The sequence below is a fragment of the Stenella coeruleoalba genome (genome assembly GCF_951394435.1).
Source record: "Stenella coeruleoalba genome assembly, chromosome: 3".
NCBI classification, from domain to species: Eukaryota; Metazoa; Chordata; class Mammalia; order Artiodactyla; family Delphinidae; genus Stenella; species Stenella coeruleoalba.
In genome coordinates, this window is record NC_137148.1 from 92533928 (window position 1) to 92558062 (window position 24135).

Below are 24135 nucleotides of genomic sequence, written 5' to 3' on the forward strand. Positions count from 1 at the left end.
GAATGGATAAAAGATTCTAGAATGTAATATAAAGGGAAAAAAAAGATTTTTGGACAGTGACTGTTATTGTTATATATAAGAACTGTGTGAGGAGACATTGCCCACTGTTGATGGAGGATGGTTATTAAGATTCTCGCACTAAAGTATGAGCCCATCTTTCATAGAAAGACATTGTTCCCTCTGCTGTTCATTTTAATCAGAGACTCTACTAGTCTGTGTTGGGAAACTATAGTTCCCAGGATTTTTAGAAAAATAAATATCAATTATAAGTGTCAGTATTTCAAAATTATTTGCTCTTCTTATTTACAGGAACTTTGTTTACATACCAAACTCTTAGCCCCAGTTAATTGTCCTATTGCTGATTTCCTTATGAAAGCTCCTGAACCTCCACCAACTTTAATTGTAAGAAATGCTGTGCACATGCTTAAGGTTGGTGTCTTAATAGTTTCATTTTACCTGAAATTTAAACCAATTGAGAATATGTCTTAACTAATTTTTTACCTAAAAAAATTATCTTCGTATTATGTATTTTGAATAATACTCTCGTGGTAATTATAGTAACACAGTAGGTATAGTTCATTTTTACGTAATATATTTGAAGCAAAATATATTTTTTATGAGGTACAGTAGCAAAAGAAAATTTATGTTCTTGTATCTTACTTATGGATTTTTAAGTATGTGGTTTGATTAAACAGTTTTTGGTCATGTCAAGTTCTATTTTATATCCTTTTATTTAGACAATAGATGCAATGGATGCATGGGAAGATCTCACTGAACTTGGATATCATTTGGCTGACTTGCCAGTAGAACCACATCTTGGTAAAATGGTCCTATGTGCTGTGGTGTTAAAGTGTCTGGATCCCATCCTTACAATTGCCTGCACACTAGCCTATCGAGATCCGTTTGTCCTGCCAACACAGGCCTCTCAAAAACGTGCAGCTATGCTTTGTAGGAAACGTTTCACTGCAGGGACTTTCAGTGACCACATGGCACTTCTCAGAGCATTCCAGGTACTATTATTGTCATTTTATTTTTGAAATGTTGCTGGTTAAACACATTTCTAGGGTAAGTGTAACAAATTAAAAAATAGATATGATTCTGTTAATTTTGTTTCATTATAAAGTCACATTTTATTAATTGCTCAGAAAAATACCTTCCTAAACTGTTAATATGTTAAAATTATCATGTTTTTCTCTACTTTTTTCTTTCATTTTCTCAGTTTTCTCCTTGTAAAACTATGTATATATTTATTTTTATTTATACTTATATATTTATTTCTTTTTTATAAACCCAAATTCCTTATCTTTAATCATATCTTGTTTAGGAATGCTCTAAAATTTTAGTTAAGAAACATTGTATATTATTCAAAGTATATAGAACAAAACTTAGAAGAAAATTATCTTGAATTTAATATCCATTTATTGATTTTTTACAGTAGGTTCCTTTCTTGTGTGCTCAAGAGACTATGTTAAGAATTTAATTTTATAAAACAAAATCCAAAAATCACTTAAAAATTTTAAGATAATAATAGTGAGAAATTGAGGAAAGTGATAAATGGGAAAGAAAAGATAAGTATAGTGAACCTGAGTAAAGGAAATGATATATAATTTAGAAATTCAGCTATGTGGGGGAAGAATATGTTATTTCTTGAAAAGGTAGACATGTTATTTATCCTTCAATTCTCTTGAATGTAGGCTGTATCTATACATTAAAAAATTGTGTTTTTGCAGAAAGTACTCTTTTCCAGGCATACAGAATTTTTCCAATATATACAATTAAAAAAGTAATTATAAGGTCTTTTGTGGGCATTATTGAATAGTGGTTGATGCATTGCTATTAATTTGGTCTATTAGATACCATATATTATAGTAGATCAGTTGAGTGATTATAACTGGGGGGAGATTTGGAGTAGAATTCCTATCTATTCTTTGTTTTTTCCCCAGCTCCTTCAAAAACAGAGAAGGTAAATTACTGCTTTTGTCTTTCTGTTATATTCCAAAGCAAGATAATTCATTTTCAAAGAGAGCTCCATTATGCTACATATAGGTGATTTCTAGGAATCCTACTTTCCATTCTCAGACAGATTAGGAGGGTGATATAAAGATTATTTTTAGAGGCCTGAAGTGGCAGGTTTCTTAGATATAAATGGTATTATGATGGCTTAATTGAAAATCTCCCATACTTCAGTGGAGGAAAGTTAGCAGGCACATTTGTAAAGGTAAATATTTTTACATAGCTAGGTATTTAGGTTGCCTGATACTTTGTTCTCATTGGGATTTTATAAACTCAATGGCTTTCGTAGCATTTGAGTATAAATTGAAAATGATAAATTCTATTTGGTCATAAAGTCTTAGATTTTATTTTAAAATTATTCTAAAAAATTAGATGTTATTGACATATAACATTATGTTAGTTTTAGGTGTACAACCTAATGACAGTATTTATATATATTGTGAAATGATCACCACAATAAGTCTAGTTAACATCCATCACCACACATAGTTAAAAAATTTTTTCTTGTGATGAGAACTTTTAAGGTCTACTCTCTAGTCTGTTAATTAGAGTTGTGATGATTTCACAATACAAATCATTATGTTATGCACCTAAAACTAATGTTATATGTCAATTATGTCTCAATAAAATTATTTATTAAAAAAATTACTCTCAGGGACTTCCCTGGCGATCCAGTGGTTAAGACTTCACGCTTCCAGTGCAGGGGGTGCAGGTGCAATCCCTCACTGGAGAACTAAGATCCGACATGCCGCTCAGTGGAGGCAAAAAAAAAAAATATTTCTCTCAAATGAACTTTTTACAAAACAGAAATAGAGTCACAGATGTAGAAAACAAACTTATGGTTACCAAGCGGGAAAGAGGGAGGGGAGGGGTAAATTGGGAGATTGGGATTGACATATACTCACTACTATATATAAAATAGATAACTAATAAGAACCTACTGTATAGCACAGGGAACCCTACTCAGTACTCTGTAATGACCTGTAGGGGAAGAGAATCTAAAAAAGTGGATATGTGTATATGTATAAGTGATTCACTTTGCTCTGCAGCAGTAACTAACACAACATTGTAAACCAACTGTACTCCAATAAAAATTAATTAAAAAAATAAATGTTGATGTTGAAAAATGAAAAAAAATTACTCTCTTAGCAACTTTCCAGTATACAGTACAGTGTTATTAACCATAGTCACTATGCTATATATTATGTCTCCAGGACTTATTTATTTTTATAGCTCAAAGTTTGTACCTTCTGATCCCCTTCACTTATTTCATCCACCCTCCTCACTCCTCTAAGCCCCCGCCTCTTGCAACCATTAATCTGCTCTCTGTATCTATGAGTTTGTTTTTGTTTTTCATAGTCTTAGATTTTATAAAGTAATTAGAAAAAGGAGAATTGACCTTGAGTGGTTATTGTAGTGATTTTCAGTTACTTTGGTTCCTAAGAAGTGATTAGAAACGTGTCTTGTTATGTAATTATATTTTTATAGGCATGGCAGAAGGCTCGAAGTGATGGGTGGGAGCGAGCCTTTTGTGAAAAGAATTTTCTTTCACAAGCTACTCTGGAAATAATCATAGGCATGAGAACTCAGTTGCTTGGTCAACTTAGAGCATCAGGTAAAGTTTTCTTCCAAAGAACCTATTTAAACTACTGAGAGTTGCCTATACGTTATAGTATTTCTAGTGTTAACTAACACCATCTTATATTATTTTTATGACATTATCATGTTGTATATCTTATGTTCATGAACTGCTTTGTAGACTTCTGCATGACCTCAACTTTTGTTTGTTGATTAAAAAAATGATATTGTAGAAGCTATAGTTGAGAAATATATGAATGCTTTTTGATACTGTTGGCAATGAGCCATTTATAATATATTTGTTGGCAAAAATCAATTTAGAGATTGTACTTGTTATATTTTATCATTATTAATAAATATTTAGCTCTATGAAAGAGAAATTACAAAAATTTAAGTAGATTGATATGAAAGCTGGCCTTTATATTTTTGGAACATAAAACAACTAGTAATCACTTGAAGGCACTTGATTTTTTTTTTTTAAAGAGAATGTCAGTTTTGCTATTTCATTTTAGAACTGCTCCTTTGAATTTCTTTTTGAGTGGCATAGTACATTGAGGAAACAGAAGAAAAGTACCTGAGCCTGGATTTATGGAATAGCTGAAGTGCCAAAGTAATATAAGGAATGAACCAGAGGATTCAGAGTTGTCTCAAATATGGGGAAATATGAAGGACTTTTGAAATTCAAGCAAGAGTACTTTATATTTACTTGACTTCACTTCCAGGATTAGTTTCTGTCACAACCAAGATTTATTAATACCATTCAGCAGAATAGTTTAGGTTTTCAGCTATGATTTTAGTATGTTTCTGATAGCAGCTTATGAAGAACTTTATTGCAAGAATATGTATTTGTTTCTGAAGTCCCTAACTCCTCAATGAATCTTCTGCTTACTTTAGCCTAAGCAAACTTAAACTTTCTTCGAACATTGACTATATTATAAACTTTTCAGAGGAGATTTTATGAATTATTGTGGCATTTGAATCATTAAACTTGTATGGATTATACAATTTTTTGTTAAAAACCCAAATTTAAAAGTATATTTTGTGCAATAGAAAAAGTTGGTGTGGTTTGTTTCCTCTTTCTAGGTTTTGTGAGAGCACGAGGTGGTGGTGACATTCGAGATGTTAACACAAATTCTGAGAACTGGGCTGTCGTTAAAGCTGCATTGGTTGCAGGCATGTATCCTCATTTAGTCCACGTGGACAGAGAGAATGTAGTATTGACAGGGCCAAAGGAGAAAAAAGTACGGTTTCATCCCACTTCAGTTCTCAGTCAGTCTCACTATAAAAAGGTAAAACTTTTTGAATGCTCTTAGGCCTTGAGGTAAAACTAATCTAATTTAGATAGTTGAAGATCAATAAAAAAATGCTCCCAATGCCAACCTGCTTTAAGAAATTAATTAGTTATGTATGTATAATTCAACATTGGAACAATATTTTGGTTGAGTCTTAAAGTTGGAAGAGGTAATGTGTTAAGTATTGAGGACTTTTGTACAAACTACATGACCAATGACTTGCTTTAATTTTTGTTTGGGTACTAATATACAACATCTATTTCGCTGAGGGACTTTGTACATTTTAAAAGTATTACCAGTAAATTAAGTGATAAATTTACTTAACAGTTTTAAAATTTATTTTCCTAATAGATTCCTCCAGCTAATGGTCAAGCTGCAGCAATTCAGGCACTGCCCACAGATTGGCTTATTTATGATGAAATGACCAGAGCTCATAGAATAGCTAATATTAGATGTTGTTCAGCAGTGACACCTGTCACTGTATTGATATTTTGTGGACCAGCTAGGTTGGCAAGTAATGCTCTTCAGGAACTTTCATCTTTTCGAGGTAAATATATTATTGAAGGAAATACAAATCTATTTGAAATAAAATTTTTTCTTCTTACTAAACCAAACAAATTTTGAAATTATAAAAATTTATGTGGTACTAGCTCCCTTTTGATGTATTAAGACTAATTAAAAATTACTAAAGTGTACCATTGTTCTTGAAATTGATTTCTAAGGTAACTTGATATTCATTTGTGCATTTTTGATTAAACTTGTTGATAGTCTGTTTTTTTCTTCCACTTGAATTTAAATGATAGTTTAACATAAAAAACAGGTAATTGTTTAACTACCAAATATAAAATAGATAGCTAGTGGGAAGCAGCCCCTTAGCACAGGGAGATCAGCTCCTTGCTTTATGACCACCTAAAGGGGTGGATAGGAAAGGTGGGAGGGAGCCGAAAGAGGGAGGGAATATGGGGATATATGTATATGTATAGCTGATTCACTCTGTTATACAGCAGAAACTAACACAACAATGTAAAGCAATTATACTCCAATAAAGATGTTAAAAAGAAAACAAAAAAGTAGTTGTTTAAAGGAAATGTTACCCATAATCCCACTACCCTTACGCAAACACTTTTTAATATTATACATTTTTTTCTGTATGTTTACATATTTTAGGTTATTTTACCCATACTGTTTATATTCTGCTATTTTCATTTCACAAAATATAAAAAACATTTTTAATATTTCATATTAATGGCTGGAAAATATTCTATCACATTATAGTGACAATGCATTTGAAATGTTCCTTTATAGTCGGACATCTAGATTGTTTCCAATTTTTTGCCATTTGGTGATTCAGCAAATATTTATTGGGCAACTATTACATGTCAGTTATTGTGCTAGGCATTGAGGATATAACAGAAAACAAGATATACAGAGTATTTCTGTCTTCAGGAGTTCACCTGTTAGTGGGTGTTGACATATAGCAAAAAAGTAAATAACATGCATGGTACTTTGAAGAAAATGAAGAGGGTCTCCTTAGGAGTGACCTACTTTAGAAAGGGACCTTAGACAAGTTTCTCTGAGGAGATGAGATTTAAGCTGAGCTCTAAAGTATGAGAAGAAATCAGCCATGTGAAGATGCAGAAATATGCTCTAGGTAGGAGAAGATGTCGAGGACCAAGATTCTGCACTAGGAAATGATATAGGAACAGACAGAAAGATTGTGTGATTGGGACCATAGTGATGAAGGTGAGAGTGGGATGATCTGAGGTTGAAAGAAAGACATGGACTTGTAAAGGAAAATGCAAGGGAAACCGTTGAAGGGTTTTAAGAAGGGAGTAACATGGTGTGATTTATGTTAAAAAAAAATCATTTTGGCTGTGAGAATGGATTGCTTGAAGGAGCAAGGACGGAAGAGAAGAGGCAGGTAGGAGGCTTTTGCAGTGGTCTTATGATAGATAATGATGGCTCAGAACTACAGTGATGGCATCTGATATGAAAAGAAATAGATCTAAAATTATTTTGGATGTACTAGTAATGGCTGGATCGAATGTGGGTGGTGAGTGAAAGGGAGGAATCATTAATTCTTGGGTTTTTGGCTGTGATAGCTAGTTGAATAATTGGTGCCACTTATTTGAGATTCAGAAAACTGGGAGGAGCAGGTTGTGTAGGGAAGTCCTACACAGGGGTCCTCTTAGACATGTTAAATTTGAGATGGCTAAGGAATCCTAAGTAAGATTTTTTTCTTTTTGAGTCAGTGGATTTATTATCCATATCTGGAGCTCAGGGAAAAAGTTTGGACTAGCAATACAAATTTGGAAATCATCAGCTAGTAAATGATATTAAAAAGAAGAGGGTTCTTGACAAAATTTGAAAAATTCTTTTATTTAGAATTTGAGTAGAGAAATAAACAATGGCCAGATACTGAGTTTTAATTTGTGACCTGTTGTGTTTGGAGAACTCCCCACACAAATTGTTAGTATATCAGGAGGATTTGTGTAAATGTAGAGTATCTATATTGACTTACTATTTTGTCTGTGATATAAGATAGTAAAAGTGAATTTTTTTTCCTTTCAATATGTGTGAACAGCAGATGGTATTCCTAATGACAGTAGTGATAGTGAAATGGAAGACAGAACTACTGCTAATTTGGCAGCTTTAAAACTTGATGAGTGGCTCAATTTCAAACTAGAGCCAGAGGTAAGTTGCTTTTTAGTAGTGTGATAGATTTCTTTTATTCAGTTGTATGAATTGATACACAGTGTGATGAAAATTATATCTTTAAAATTGAGCCCTTAGTATGAGAGAATACAGCTTGTTTTTCAGTTTTCATACATTCTCTGCCATATTGGGGTTTATTCTCTAGAGGATTTGAAAACTCTAGGTGTGGCTCAGTATTTGAGCATGGTAATATTTGAATATTTTTGTGTATATAAGAAAATATTGAATATTGGGTACACAAGAAATCCTTTCATTTTATGTAACTCTGTTTATAAGGGAAAGGTGTGAGTTCATCCTGTTTTCTCTTTTCATATTTCTCTGGAGTAGGAAAGATGAATGTTTTTTTTCAAATTAAAATTTTTCTTGATAAAACCTTCCCTTAATTCCATCTTTACTTTTAAAGATCATTCTATATCCTTTTTTGGGACAATATCAACTGTTAAAAGTCAATACTGGCTAGGTTTACTTTTTTGCCATACATTCATTTATCACTTCAACCTACTGCAGTCTCATTTCCATTCCCATCGATCTTTCACTTCACTGAAACTGTGCTTGCCAAGGTCAATATTGTCTCCTCCAGGTTATCAAAGCCAGCCTGCTGTCCTTGATAAATTTGACCTTTCTCTCATATTTAGCTATTGTCCATACCCTTGTTTTTATTGATTCTGCCCTTCCCCATTTTTCTTCCTCACCCCTGTCCTAACTTCTTTGTCACTAGTTTCTATGACATTACTATTTCCTGATTCTTCTATCTAGAGAGGTCATTCCGTCTTAGGTTCTTTTACTAACTCTTCTGTATGTGTTTGTGCCTTAGTTAGATGTTCTCTAGTAGTCTGTTCTTTACTCTGTTCTTCTGTCTCTGCACAATCTCTAAGGACCTTACCTCTATGTGTAGATTTAGTAACCATTTATGCATTGATAACTTCCAGGTACATCTTATCTGTATCTCTAGCTTAAGCTTTTCTCTGGACCTATGAATTCAGCTGCCTTATGGACATCATCATTTGGCAGTAAAAATAAAGTATGAATGGAACTAAATGTATTTTTCTTTATTTACCCTGCTGTTACTTTTCCAGTATTAATCACACTCTACCACACATTGTTTACTTTCTCTCTCATTGGAGTGTTTCATTTGATTTTGGGTCTCTAGTGCCTCAAAATGGTAAATAAATTTTCTTTCTTTCATGCAACAGAAAGACTGAAATTGATAGTAAATGATATGAAATGTAAAACATGTTCTTTGGAAACAGTTTTAGACCTTAACTAATAAACAAATAGTTGTCTTGCAAGTGTGATAGATATTTTGCTTGTATCTATTTGAACTGAAGAAACCATTTTATTATAGGCAGCCAGTTTATTGCTGCAGCTTAGACAGAAGTGGCATAGCTTATTTTTACGCCGAATGAGAGCTCCATCCAAACCTTGGTCCCAAGTTGATGATGCTACCATAAGAGCAATTATAGCTGTTTTAAGCACTGAAGAACAGTCTGCAGGTTTACAACAACCATCTGGGATTGGCCAAAGGCCAAGGCCTATGTCTTCAGAAGAACTTCCTTTGGCATCATCTTGGAGGTCAAATAATAGTAGGAAAATTTCAGCAGATATTGAATTTTCTGATGAGTCTACTACTGCAGAAAGGTAAATTCATAACATTTTATCAAAACGAGATATTTTCTCTAGGAAAATAGTTATTTATCATAGAATCACATGCTTTTATAATATTTTAAAATTACTTTCTTATAATCTAAGATACACAAAAAGGTCGCAATAAAATAGGAAGAGTTACTTTCAAAAGATAACTCTTTCAAGTGTTAGATAATATTAAGGATTTCAAGCTCCTGGGGTCTTGAGTTATTTAACAAGGAAATTTTTTTGTCAGGAAAAGCTTAAAACGTTTAATTTCCAGAATTTACAAATTTAGGGTCTGAGAAAAAGATAGCAACATTTTTTATTATGTATTTTAGTTGATATATGTCAAGCCATATCTTTCCTAGATACTTCACAACGAGAAGTGTTGGCTGTGGCCATTTAGAAGAACAGCCTTCCCACAAGCCTTACCTAGATATTAATAACACTGACTAGTATTCCTACAGAAAAATACTTTATTCATTCATTCATACAGGGACACATTGAATGCCTGTTGTTCTTAGTGTGAGGGATATGGCAATGTGTAAGACAGACAAAATCTCTTTCTTCAGAGAGTTTACATTTTATTGAGGGGAGGCATACATATATTAAAAAAGTAAATAAATTTACTGTCTTGGCAAAATTTTTTAGTTTAGCTAACTTCTTTTATCCTTTCTAGCATTTAGCAATTAGATGTGATTTTTTTGTTTATTATATGATTAGTAATAATAATGAGAGCTCTTATATTGAATTATTTATCCAAAAATGTATTTGGTGGTATAATAGTGGTTATAATGAATTGTTGGTCATGATGCAGAAATATTTCTGGTTGTAAAAATATTTGTTAGAATCAAATTTAAATTTCTTTATATCAGTTAATTTTTTTTTTTTAAACCAGGTTAGAATTGATAACAGAGACAAAATTCTTGCTTGGAATGCTAATTTTGGCAGTATGATAGATAGTCTCTGTGATAAGAATATGATTTCATTGTTAAAAACCTGAAAATAGGAACAATGGAAACATAAAAGATTTGTAGTGCTTATTGTTTTTCAAGGATCAGATGGAGTATATAGTACCTGCCTTCTTTTGATCAGATTTTACTTATTTGAATGAAGCATAAAAGCATGTTATCAGTTAAGACTTCAGTTGAAAAGGAATAATACATGGTGATTTCCAAGTTCTTCATATATTACATTTTAGGAATAATTTAACCAATTGCTTAGAGAACCTTCTCGTAATATGCATCCCTGAACCTTTTTCTCTGATGTAGACACTGCCAAGTGAAAGGAAAATAGTAAAAAACACATCTTCTACTTAGACACGCTTCACTTTCTAAAAAGAGTGTTCTAAAAGTTTACTTGAACAATGATTGTTTAGAATGTGAGAATACATTTGCATAGAAATTATGTGGTAGAGTTATTTATAGACTAATGTGTAAAAAACCTGTTATATTCACAGAGACTTTTTACACACATATGTGTCTATATACATACACACATACTACACACATACAGTTTTAGGGGAAAAAACCCTTCATTTTTTTTTTTCTTTATAAAAGTAAGACATACTCATTTAATAAAATTTGGAAATACAGAAGAAGAAAATCAGAATTATAAAGTGTAATATTAGTTATGCTTTAGAAACTGATTATCTTATAAATTCATTTCTCCACCTGTGATACCAGTGTCTACCATTTTCCTTTCCTTACAAGTTGTAGCCTTGCATTCTTCATTCTCTTGTCTGTTGAACAGTGAGATACAGAATTTCATCCACTTTTAGACTTTTGGTAGCATTAATAGATAAGGCCTGGAATTGATGTAGCTTGTTGAGGAATAGAATGAGGACTCTTAGGAAGATTTATTTTTGAGTGGAGAAGTTATAATCTTTCTAGGATTACTTCTTGGAGAAAAGGGAGTTATAGTTAGAGTTTTCATGCTAGCATGGCAAGATATAGATTAGGTAATTTCTTTTAATAAAAGCATTTTATTGAAACTATTTTTTAAAAGTTTAAGAAACTATTTAAAAATAGAAGTTACCCACATCCCACCTTAAAATTAAACCAATTTTTATTGTCATTTTCTAAATAATAACTTGCTCATTTACAGGGAATAAACATATCTTTTCTATAAGAAAAATGAGATATAAATGAGTTATCAGAACTCTTTGTTCCTCTTAAATAAAAATTTAGGTTGGAAGGGTTTACACGAATGTTTTGTTTCTACGTGCATGAAATTTTGGGGGGGAAGCCAAGTATGAGAGAAAAGCTTAGAATACAGCACAGAGTCAAAGATCAAATTGAAAACCACGAAAGTAGACATTTAGTTCTATTGAAAACATCATTTTTATTTTAATAAGGTATTACACTCAGTTAAGTTCTGTTACCTAATTTTTAGGTAAATAAAGTGCCAGGGAAAGAATGATGGAATTTTAGAGGTGTAACTTGATAATTCATTGAACGTCAATTCATGAGAGGGAAAAAAACCTGAAAAGTTGGTTCTTTACATTTATCAAGTTGTTATTAATTATTCAGATGTTTATTCATTATATATTTTCATTAATATTTTTAGGTTTTAGCTATTTTATTTCATTTTTGAACGAAATAGTATTGGATCTAAGATACTTACTGAAAGAGAAGCAAATTGTGGGGATAAGCTATTTTAACTTGTTTTGAAGGCAGAATAATTATAATTGCAAGACTCAGTGGAAGTTTATGTACTATTGATGACTTGGCCTTTTTTGTTTTGTTTGTTTATTATAAATATTGTTAAACATAGCAAAGTAAATGATATGTCATGGTGAATTCCATATTTCAGCTTCAGTAGTTTACCAAGATTTTCACCTATTTGCTTTATCTACCCCAATTATGTTTTTCTTGCTTCCTTTCTTTTTCTGTTTACATATTTCAAAAATCAGTCTCACACATCATGTCATTTTACCCTTCTGTATTTAAATATGCATCTCTTAAAAATAGAGGGATTTTTCCTACATAATCAAAATCCAATTATCAGTCCCAATAAAATAATCATTTCCCCAATTCTCAAACTATAGATTTATTTGAAACAACATCTAGGGAGGACTCATGCATTGTATTAGGGTGTCTTGTTTCTTGAATCTCTTGTGATCTAGAGCAGTTAGTTCCTCTGCTGACTTTTTTTAGGGAATGAGGTCAGTGGTATTAGATGTACCACATTCTGTACTGGTTTCTTTTTATTGCTATACCCTATGTATTTCATGGAAAATGGTGGTTAGCTCTCAGGGCTTGATTAGATCCAGTGTTTTGGCAAGAATGTTTTATAGGTAGTGCTATGAACTTTATATTGCACTACTTTAGGAAGTACTTAATGTCTTTTTTTTAATGTCTGGTTGTTCCACTAAGATGTATACTTTTTAAAAAATTATAAAATTCCTGACTGCCGTTTTTGCTGCATTTATTGATAGAATTTTAAAACAGAAGAATCTTAGCGTTTATCTAATTTACTCCCTTTATCTAACAGGTAAGGAAATTAAAACTCAGATAAATTAAGACTTGTCCAGGATCACCTGCCTCGTTAGTTGTAAATTTAGTACTGTCCCAAAAACCTTCTCTCCTGACTCTAGTCCTGTCTTATTTCCACTTTACCATACTGTAATTTTTAGTATGCTTTTGAAATCTATTGTATTTGGCTTTACGATATTATATGAAAGTGGAATGGAAGCGGAGTCAGTGATATTCTAGGAAAGGCCATTAGCACAGGTATATTTAATTAATTTTATAATGTTAAAAGACATTAAACATCAATATAAGACATTATAATTGTTAAGGACTTCTCCTGGACTGACATTAAAAGAGATTAGGAGTTTTGTAAGGGAATAATACTTGGGTATTTAATATTAAGTTAAAGATTTTTATAGGTTGTTTTAAATGTATTTTTGTATTATTTTAAATGTTGTTTTTGTAAGTATACTGTAATAATACAACTCTTTCATCTAAATGTAATTGAAGAATGAAATTGCCTTTTTAAATACTATTCCATAAATCAAAGTGTCATTGGAGCTTTGGTTTGAAATGGACTGTGCTTTGTATTATGAACTTATGTATAACTGATCTTTGCTTTCTCATTTTCACTCAAGAGTATTGATGAAATCTCCATCTCCAGCACTGCACCCACCTCAGAAGTACAAAGATAGAGGAATTTTACATCCTAAACGAAGCACTGATGACAGGTCAGATCAGTCTTCTGTGAATACAGACAGCAATAATTATCAAAGTCCTTGTGCTAGTCCTTCTCCTCCATCCTCAGGAAAGGTAGAGTATCAAGGATTTGTAGCAAATCTGATGTTACATATTTAAACAAAATTATAAAATAATTGTTTTTAAGTGACTAATCATGGCCTCTGTTCTAGATATAAATAGAAGCTGACAAACTGAGTAAATATTTTAGTTTTTTCCTGCTTGCCAGATATTTTAGGTTATTATCATCTTGGGGTGTTTTAAACCTAATAGGTCATTCACTGATGGCATGTAGCTAGGCAGTTCATGATTTCCTTTCTGTATCTTTAGAACCTTTTTTTTGTTCAAAACAAATGACAAGAAGATTTTCTTAAATTAATTTTGGTTCATACCTTCAGAATTGAAAACAATAGTTTCTTTCAATTCTTAATTGATTTCTCCAATTCAATGGTTATATTAAAAAACACAAGACTGGATGGGGTTAGGAAGATAGGAAATGTTGATAAAGAATTGAGAACTATGTATCTTTTAAAAAATTTGTAATACGAATGACTTCAAATGTCTAGAATATGTTTACATTTACTTTCCTGCATTGTTAGTACCTGAGTATTCGATTAGTGTTCGTTAGCTATATGATGTGGTTCTGGTGAAAATGTCTGCTGAACTACTCTTGTTAAGTAAGAGGAAAAGCAGTGTTTTTGCAGATTTGCATTCTTAGGTTTTAAGATTTTTTTGTTTTTTTGTTTTTAATTTTAAAGTGCCTTTATTAAGGCATAATTTACACAATAAAATTCACGGATTTAAACTGTACAATTGAGTGAATTTTGACGAATGTGTACAATCATGTAACTGTACTATAGTCATGTAGAGAACATGCCCATCACCCCTAGATTCTGGCAACCACTAAACTACTCTTTGTTCTGGGAATTTTGCTTTTTTTGGAACTTCCTGTAAATGGAATGTATATAGCTTTTTATGACTGGCTATTTCACTTTTGAAATTCATCTGTATTATTGAGTGTATTATTAGTTTATTACTTTTTATTGCTGAGTAGTATTCCATTGTATGGATATGCCACAGTATGTTTATCTATTTACCATTGATGGACATTTGGATCATTTCTACTTTTTGACTATTATGAATAATATTCAGGTACAAATCTTTACGTGTAGATATGTTTTCTAATCTTGGGTACATACCCAGGAGTAGGTTTGTTGGGTTGTATGGTAAGTGTAACTTTACAAGAAACTACTCAACTGTTTTCTGAAATAGCTGTACTATTTTCTATTCCCTTCAATAATCTATGAGAATTCCATTTGTTCAGTATTCATAACAATACTTAACATTACTAGTCTCTTAATTTTAGCCATTCTCATGGGTATATAGTGATACTCCACTGTAGTTTTACTTTGCATTTCCCCAGTGACTAAGGATGTTGAGCATCATTTCATGTGCTTTTTTGCCATTTCTGAATCTTCTTTGGTGAAATATCTGTGCAAATTTTTGTTAACCTCTTTACATTGTTTATTGGTTGTCTTTTTTTATTTAGTTGTAAGCGTTTCTTAGTATATTCTGGATACAAGTCTTAATTTTATGTTTTGAACATTTTTTCTAGTAGTCTGTGCTTGCATTTACATTTTCTTAATGGTGTCTTTTTTTTTTCTCATGTAACCCATCACTTTATTTATTTATGAGTGTTTTTAAAAATTTTTTATTGAGGTATGCTTGATTTACAATAGTATATTAGTTTTATGTGTACAACATAGTGATTCGATATTTTTATAGATCATACTCCACTTAAAGTTGTTACAAAATAATGGCTGTATTTCCCTGTGCTGTACAATGTATCCTTGTTGCTTATTTACTTTATTTTTTTTTATATTTTTAATTTAATTTTTATTATATGTTGGAGTATAGTTGATTTACAATATTGTATTAGGTTCAGGTGTACAGCAAAGCAATTCAGTTGTCTTTTAAAGAACAAATATTGATGGAAATCCATTTAATCTATTTTTTTCTATTTTGGTTTCATCTGTTTTTTGTATTAGGGTTCATATTTTTGGTGTCCTGAGAAGTCCTTGCCTAACCCAAGATTTTCTCCTGTGCTTTCTTCTAGAGATTTTACAGTTGGAACTTTTACATGTATTGATAGGTATATGATCTATTTCATATACCTTGAATTAATTAATTTCAAGTTAATTTTTGTTTATAATATGGGTGGGTGAACGATAATTTTTTGGTGTTTGCCTATACAGTTGTTCCAGAGCCATCTGTTGAAAAGATCTTTTTTTCATTGAATTACCTTGGCACCTTTGTCAAGAATCAATTGACCATAAATATGTTTTCTACTTATTGGACTCTATTTCATTGATCTGCATACTTCTCCTTTGCCAGTGCTACAGTGACTTGATTATATAATAGCTTCCTAGTAAGTCTTGAAATCAGTTAATGATTTTTCTCCAAATTTGTTCTTCTTTTGCAAAATTGTTTTCGCTCTTCTGCAATCTTTGTGCTTTTGTATAAACTTAGAAGAAGCTTGTCAATTGCTACAGAAAAACTTTTTGGTATTTTGAGTGGAATTGCACTAAATCTATAGATCAACTTGAAAATCTACAATTAACAATTTTTAGTCTTCCAATCCATAAGCATAGCTGCATTTATTTAGATAGTCTTTAATTTCTCTCAACAGTGTTTTGTGAATTTCAGAGTTCAAATATTACAGTTTTTTTGTTACATTTATTCCTAAATAGTTTATATTTTTGATGCTGTTGTTCTTTTTAAATTTTAAGTTTCAGTTCATTGGTATCATATAGAAATACATTTGATTTTTGTATATTTATCCTATATCCTATGACCTTACTTCACTTATTAATTCTATTAGCTTTTTATGTAGATTTCTCAGGATTTTCTACATGGACAATCATGCTGTTAATAAAGGTAGTTTTACTTCTTTCCTTTCCAAAGTGAACGCCGTTTATTTCTTTTCTTGCCTTATATCTATGGCTAGAACCTGCAATAAAATATTTAATAAAGATGCTGAGAGCCCTCCTCTTTGTCTTGACCTTAGAGGGTAAATCTTAAGTCTTCCACCATTTAGTGGGATGTTTTCTTTTGGATCTAGTTTGATAAGAAGGTTTGTTAGGAATAAGCATTGAATTATACTCAGTGTTTTGTTTTTTTTTACATCTATTGAAATGATAATACAATTTTTTTTTTTTGGTCTGTTAATATAATGGATTTCATTGATTTTCTAATGTTTATACCTCTCTTGGTCATAATCTATTATCCTTTTAAAATATTGCTAGATTTGATTTTGTTCCATCAAAAATTTTGTTAAATGAGGGAATCTTTGTTTATGAGAGATATTATTCTCTAGTTATCTTTTTTATGTTATCTTTGGATAGTTTTGGTATCAGAATAATGCTGTACTCTTAAAGATTAGTTGGGAAGTGTTCCTTCCACTTCAATTTTTTGGAAGAGATGTATAGATTTGGTATTGTTTCTTCCTTAAATGTTGGATAGAATTCACTAGTTAAGTCATTTTTACTTTACCCTAATGTATCCTGAATCAGTATTATGCCCTTTCAGTTACAGTTTGAGAACCTTGCAATAATGTACTTTTATTTTACCCTTCAATCCATTCTGTTATTGGTTTCATACATTTTTTTTCAGCATATGTTATAAATGCCACAATGTATTGCTTTTTATTTACATAGTCAATTATCTTTTTATCAAAAGTTAGGAAAATGTCCTGTATATTTACTCAATATTTACAGTTTCCTGTGCTTTTTATTCTTTTGTATTGACACGAATTTCTGTCTTGGATCATATTCTTCTGGCTGAAAACCTTCTTTTAACATTTCTTTAAGTACAGATCTGCAGGAAATGAATTCTTTTAGCTTTTGTGTGAAAATTCTTTTTCACTTTTATTTTTGAAAGATATTTTTACTGTGTATATAATTCTAGGTTGACAGTGATTTTCTTTCATTATTATAATACTATCATATTAGTAGTTTACATAGTTTCTCATGAGATGTCTACTATCATTCTTATCTTTCTTTCTCCATATATAATTTGTCTTTTTTTCCCTAGCTGCTTTTAAGATTTTCTTTTTCCACTGGTTTTCAGCAATTTGATTTTGATATGACTCGGTCTGGTTCTCTTTATATTTCCTCTTTAATCTGTATATTTATAGTTTCCGTCAATTTTGGGAAATTTAACACCATTATTTTTCATATTTTTTTTATATCTCATCTCTTCCCCTTCTTCTCTGGAACTCTAGGTATACAAATGTAAGACTACTTGATATTGTTCCACGGGTCACTGATATTCTCTTCATTTTTTTCAGTTGTTTTTGTCTCTTTCCTTCATTTGAGATCATTTCTATTGCTACATCTTTAAATTCACTGATATTTTTATTTGTAATGTTTAATCTGATGTGCATTCTTTTTAGTGTATTTTTACTTCATATATTATATTTTAATCTCCAGAACTTCCTTTGGGTCTTTAAAAAAATACCTTCTATTTCCCCACTCATCACATTTATGTTTCCTTCACCTTCTTGAACATAGCACATAGATTTAGGATAGCTGCTTTAAATTCTTATCTCCTAATATCATCATCTGTCAGATCTCACTCTGTTCCTGTTGATTAATCTTTTTCTGGTTGTGTGTCGTATTCTCCTGTTGTTTGCATTCCTTAAAATTTTGTTTGGCTGCTATATTTTGTTGTATTTCTTTAAATAGTGTTAGACATTTTTCTGATACACAGTTAAGTTAGTTGCAATCAGTGTAATCCTTCCGGGATTTGCTTTTACGCAGTGTTAGGGTGGATCCAGGGCAGTTTTTATTCTGATACTAATTTAGTTCCAGTACTAAGGTATGATCCTTCTGTGGGCTAATGCACTATGTATTACAAGTTCTTTCTTTTCTGTCTGGAATAAGATGAAGTATTCCCAACCGTGTGTGAGCTCTAAGAACTCTTTTCCTTTGGATCTTTCCTGGCCTCGGGTCATTTTTTCTTACCTATGTGCAGGTCACTACTTAGCCAAAAACTTCTGGGAACCCCTTCTGCAGTTCCCTGGGAGTTCTCTTCCCATGAAGCTTCCTTCTATATAGTACACTGCCATGGAAAATCTAGTTACCTTGGCCTTTAAACTCTAAGGTCTATGTCTGCAATTCAGTAAGACCATTGGATTCTGTTTGTGTTTCCCTTCCCGCATTGCCTGGAAACTGTATCAAGGCGGTAAGCTGGAGCAATTTTTGTTTTGTTTTCAGACTTCGCAAGTTTATTAAAATATTTTCTGAAAGTACATTTGGAGTGTAAATCAAAGTTGGCAAACCAGGATCCTTTCTTTCTTTCTGTCTTTCTTTTTTTGTGGTGTGTGGGCCTCTCACTGTTGTGGCCTCTCCCGTTGTGGAGCACAGGCTCTGGATGCGCAGGCTCAGCGGCCATGGCTCACGGGCCCAGCCGCTCCGTGGCATGTGAGATCTTCTCGGACCAGGGCACAAACCCGTGTCCCCTGCATCAGCAGGCGGACTCTCAACCACTGCGCCACCAGGGAAGCCCAGGATCCTTTCTTGATAAGGGATTTTGAATACTCTGAAAATGAGTGCTTGGTTTTGGCTCTTTAACCTCATTTTGATTGAGCCTTGTGTAGGTTTTCAGGCATGATAGAGCTATTTGCATTTGTTGACTGTTTGGTAAAATATTTTGGTTTATATATTTATGAAGATGTTTAATGGAGCCTATTGATTTTGAAAGGTCAAATTACCTTTCAAGAATTTATACTTCCTTTTTTAGGGCTCAAAATCTCCTTCACCAAGACCAAACATGCCTATTCGATACTTCATAATGAAGAGTAGCAATCTGAGAAACCTTGAAATTTCTCAACAGAAGGGTATCTGGTCTACAACCTCTAGTAATGAGAGGAAGCTAAACCGAGCCTTTTGGGAAAGCAGCATGGTTTACTTGATATTTTCTGTTCAAGGATCTGGACATTTCCAGGTGAGCCATCCTGAAGCAGTAAAAGGGCATTGTTCTTCTGTTTGCAGATTAGATCATTTAAATCATAGAGGTTAAAAAGAAGCTGGCTTTTTATTGCATTGGAATGCAAGAATGCATTGTGCTTGGATGAGGAATATATTGCACCTCTTCAAAGGAATGATGTATAGGGATCCCTTTACTTTTGCCTTGTTTTACCAGAGCTTTTCCAGATAAACAATTTTTCCTTTTGAGACAACTTTAGATTTACTATTTCTCAGGTGGATTAAAAGTAATGAGAAGCGTGACTTTTTGATAAAATGTTTATTTTAAATAGGCCAAAGAGATTAGTTTTGACTGTCAGGAAACTGAGTGTGTTTCTTAACTCATCTTTATTTGATGTATATCTGAATTTATAAAATAATGAATTATTATTTGATATTATCATTTTTGGAATTAAAAACCCAGAAGTTAGATTGTATCCATTTGTAATGGATAAATGTGGGTTTAGAACTATGATATATTATTTAGAAAATATCTGTTTGTATTTGAAATTATATTAGAAGGCTGGAATTGGTCTCTCCTCTAAAATTTGCTAATTCATCTTTTTATAAAAAACAATGGGTGGCTTTCTGGATTTTTGTTATATATTATTTTTATATTACATTTTTACCTTAAAATAAAAAAAAAACAACTCAGAGTTTCTCAGATAAATTGAATTCAGAGTCTTAATGTCATCCTCACCTTCACCATTTCCCCTCATTTTACCCACAGGGATTTTCTAGAATGTCTTCTGAGATAGGAAGGGAGAAGAGTCAGGACTGGGGTTCAGCTGGACTAGGAGGAGTGTTTAAGGTGGAGTGGATACGAAAAGAAAGTCTTCCCTTTCAGTTTGCACACCATTTACTCAATCCTTGGAATGACAACAAGAAAGTCCAGATAAGCAGAGATGGGCAGGTATGCAATGGCATTTAATATTTTTCTTCCACTCTTCTTTTTGTTTTGTTTGGCTGTTATTCAGTGATTTGTTTGAGGAGCAAATGCAAGAATACAAATTGTATATTCTATGTGCACATGGGGAGATAATGGTTCAGATTTGTAAAAGTGCTAGTTAAAAGCCTACTTTCAAATGTGCCTGACAGAGCTCACTGGTTTTTTTTAACATTTTGTAAATTTGACTTTGCTCTGTCATTGCATATATAAAATCTTTCATAAGTCAATTCTTGGAGATTCCTGTTTAACTAAAGATATGATCAAAACCTAGTGTAATTCTGAAGTAATTTCACTAAAGTCTAAGGATAACAACAGTATCTAAGTTCTTTATGGCTTTAACTAATGATATAACATAAATAATAACCTTTTAATATTTTTGTGGCTTGTTTTATTTTTATTATGCTTTGCTTTGCCTTCATGATGCTGCTATGTATTTTAAACTAGTTAAGGTGATGGGAATTAACATATATTGATATATTGACTACTGGGCTAGCTTCTTTATATGAGGTAGTTCAATTCTTAGGCCTAAAATGAGTTATTAGCCAAATATTTTATAGGAGAAAATAGAGTCAGAGAATCTATCTAGTCTTGCCTAAGGTCACATCTAATACTTTATTTGAACAAGTGTGACTCAGTTCAAATCACCATATGAAAAGTGTTAGGGTTCCTTTTAAGTGCACATGATGTCACAAGGGGACTATAAATGCTCTTTTCAAATATATAAAAATATTTTCATTTTTATTCTATAATAATGATTTTGAAATAAGTCACATTCCTTATAGTCATCCAAGATAGTTTCTTGAGAAAAATACCCCAAACATCTAATATGCTAAGTATCACCATAAACCTTTGGAAGTTTAAGCTGAGTGCTTTTGCTAAATCTCCATGAAAACAAAATTCATTATTTCCAGATAGAAAAAATTGCAGAAGAACTCCCTGGAAATTTCTCACCATTTTGTCACAGAGAGTTGCAATATTTGCAGGTTAACTACAGTCTTGGAAATCTGGAAGTCAATTCTGAATCTTAACGAAAAGAATTAGAGCAATGCATAACATAGGAGTTTAGCATGTTCTTGTAGAAACATGGAATTTGATTTGATTTTCTTACATTTTTATCAGTATAGGTTTTGATGATAAAAAATTCAGTCTAGTCCTTTTTATGTTCATTCTGACTTTTGGTTTATCTAGGAACTAGAACCTCAGGTTGGTGAACAGTTGCTCCAGTTATGGGAACGCCTTTCATTGGGAGAAAAAACCACAACTGATTGACATTCAGGTTATACCATACTTGACTTTGAGTACTGGCAGTATTTGTGATCATTAAGGATATCTTTCAGATTATTTATCTTTTCTTTTTTTCTTCTTTTTCTTCCTCTTCTTCTTCTTTTTTTTTAACCCTTCCAGACTTCTTAGCTTCAGAAGAACATCATGCCTGCTCATAACCACTGAATGCACTGACTTCCAAAAACTGAAATGGGGTTGTGTGTTATTCTGAATGGGCTTTTCTGGTTGAAAGTGTTGCTTTAGAACCACCATCTTCAAAGAGAAAAGGATAATTTAATTTTTATAGTGATCATAGGGAATGATTATATGTTTGTTAATATGTTTATAATTGAATGAAATAGAGTTAGTTTCATTATTTAACACAATAGCAGTTAAACATACTTAATTTGAAGTTAAACATTTCATTTGTTTGAAACACTGACTTAGAACTCTTATTGGTGATTTTTTTTAACGCAGAGTAAATTGTTTACTTTTAAGAAAGGTCTGACTATATCTGTCCATCTGAGCAACATTTTAGAAGAGTCAACTCTAAAGATTTATCATTAAAAAACAAGCAAAGAAAAGCAAATGACCAAAATCTAAAAATGTCCCTTTCAAAAATAATGTGTGCTGATTAAGGACTATTCATTGTGCCATTTTTAACCTGAGGCACATTAAGGAAGAAAAAAAAAGGATGTTCTTTTTTTGCAACTATGAAATGCAGTAAAAATTGAAGAAAGGCAGAATTTCTCCCTGACTTTGATCAGATCAGATTAAGTGCTTAGTTTTATTCCTGGTGCTACCTCTTTTAACCTGATGTGTCCCAAACATTCTTTTCTCCTACATTACAGTCGTCACACATCTCTGATATAAAAACAGTGATTATGATCTCTTTGTTTTGGCTAGAGAAAGTTGATTTAGACAGGTTAAAAATTTAAGTAAATTATACAAGTTGAAAAGAAATGCTCTTAACAGTTACTGGTAGCTTGGTTTCTCTATGTCTTCCAAACTGAAGCCTCCAAACGCCACAATTCTAAATGCCTTCTATTTGTTTTCTAGTACTTTTTATTCTACTTATGTTTCCAGGTAAGATTTCTCTTTTTTTGCATTTGTGGTTTAATAAATGGTGGATAACTTTTTGTAAACCCATGTTAGTGCCAACTCTCATGTATTTCTTTGCCATCTCAGAATTATTTGGTTTGCTCTCTTTACCACAATTGTCTATGTAGTTTCCTTAGACGCTTTCTGAAGGGAAATAGAGGTACAGGGAGAAATCAAAGAAATGTCTTGGTTACTGAGTTCTAAATAGAACAGGTTTGATAGCACTTCTCATGATGCAGTTGGGTCATTGCCATGTAACAAAAAACCAACATGAATATGATTTAAAGACAAAAAGAAAACTCTAAGTCCTCTGCTTCTGTATTTGACAACAAAGAAGTGAAAAATCATGGGTCAACATAAAATCTTGGGAACTCTTCTACTTTCTCTGGGAGAGCATTATATGTTGGTGCATTAGTTTAAAATGTCGGCTGTGACTTTTGCCTGTATTTGTAGGTACAGGATTTTTGTTTGTTTTATACTCTGAAACATAACTGTAAATTAAGCCTATGTGAATTATGTTCCACTATATGCGTATTACACTTCTTTTCCTATTAGAGCAAGTTGTGGTTTTCTGATAATGGATACATTTTGTTTAGGTACATATTTAGCAGTTCACAGTGTCCTAATTTGGAAGTAAGAACTTCTAAAAAATAGAAGTTGTTTTAATTTCCATCTGTTTTCTAATATATATCCCTGTATGTAAATGATGAGTTTGTTGATATTTAAGATGAACACAATTTGAATGTAATTAAAATGCTGTTTTTTGGAAGAGATGAACTTTAAACATACTTATTAAATGAAGTTCTGTTAAATCATTAAAATTTTGTTATTTCTGACACTATATAGTAGGACTAAGGTAACAATGATCAACAATACCCCTTGAGATATTAATGAATTTCATACACTTTGAAGAATACTAAATTGCAATAGAAGGTGATGGCCTCATATCAATACCTCCCCCTCAAAAAAAAATTGCCTTATTACGATAGGGGAATGGGTAAAATCCCAAGACGTGTTTTTATATAAAATCCTTTGCTTATTAATAGAATATGTAGCCGTGGACCTTTTGTTCTCAGGACACTGCATGATGGTACTGCATTATTGCATCCACTGAACAACCCAGCTTCACTCTACCAATTACAGCAAAGATAGACAATAAGGAAAGAATAATCTCAAATGAGTACTTCAAGAAAAGGCATGTTCATTTAAGAATTTATGCTCAGAGACTCATTCTTCACCATTTAAAACCTTATATCCTGAGACAGAGAAAGTGTTAAGGAATAAGTCAAATGAACTTAACCCCTGAATCAACACCAGGGTGAAAAACTGGACACATAATTCACAAGTGGCCACACCTCTCA

General features: G+C 32.0%; 1 protein-coding gene across 7 annotated transcripts in view; it reads left to right on the forward strand.

Moving 5' to 3' along the window:
- Positions 1-23501, forward strand: part of YTHDC2 (YTH N6-methyladenosine RNA binding protein C2) — an 82722-nt gene extending 59221 nt beyond the window's left edge. For 5 of the 7 annotated variants that reach the window (XM_079915318.1, XM_079915314.1, XM_079915319.1 and 2 more), the window contains 11 exons: positions 310-429; positions 738-1010; positions 3502-3628; positions 4675-4880; positions 5235-5430; positions 7468-7577; positions 8944-9236; positions 13336-13510; positions 19238-19441; positions 20192-20374; positions 21599-23501. In XM_079915318.1, coding sequence (XP_079771444.1) covers positions 310-429; positions 738-1010; positions 3502-3628; positions 4675-4880; positions 5235-5430; positions 7468-7577; positions 8944-9236; positions 13336-13510; positions 19238-19441; positions 20192-20374; positions 21599-21679 — 1968 coding nt within the window. In that variant the 3' untranslated portion in view covers positions 21680-23501. The remainder of the gene's footprint in view (positions 1-309; positions 430-737; positions 1011-3501; positions 3629-4674; positions 4881-5234; positions 5431-7467; positions 7578-8943; positions 9237-13335; positions 13511-19237; positions 19442-20191; positions 20375-21598) is intronic. The other 2 variants (XM_079915315.1, XM_079915316.1) reach the window with 2 other exon arrangements.
- Positions 23502-24135: the final 634 nt, after the last annotated feature.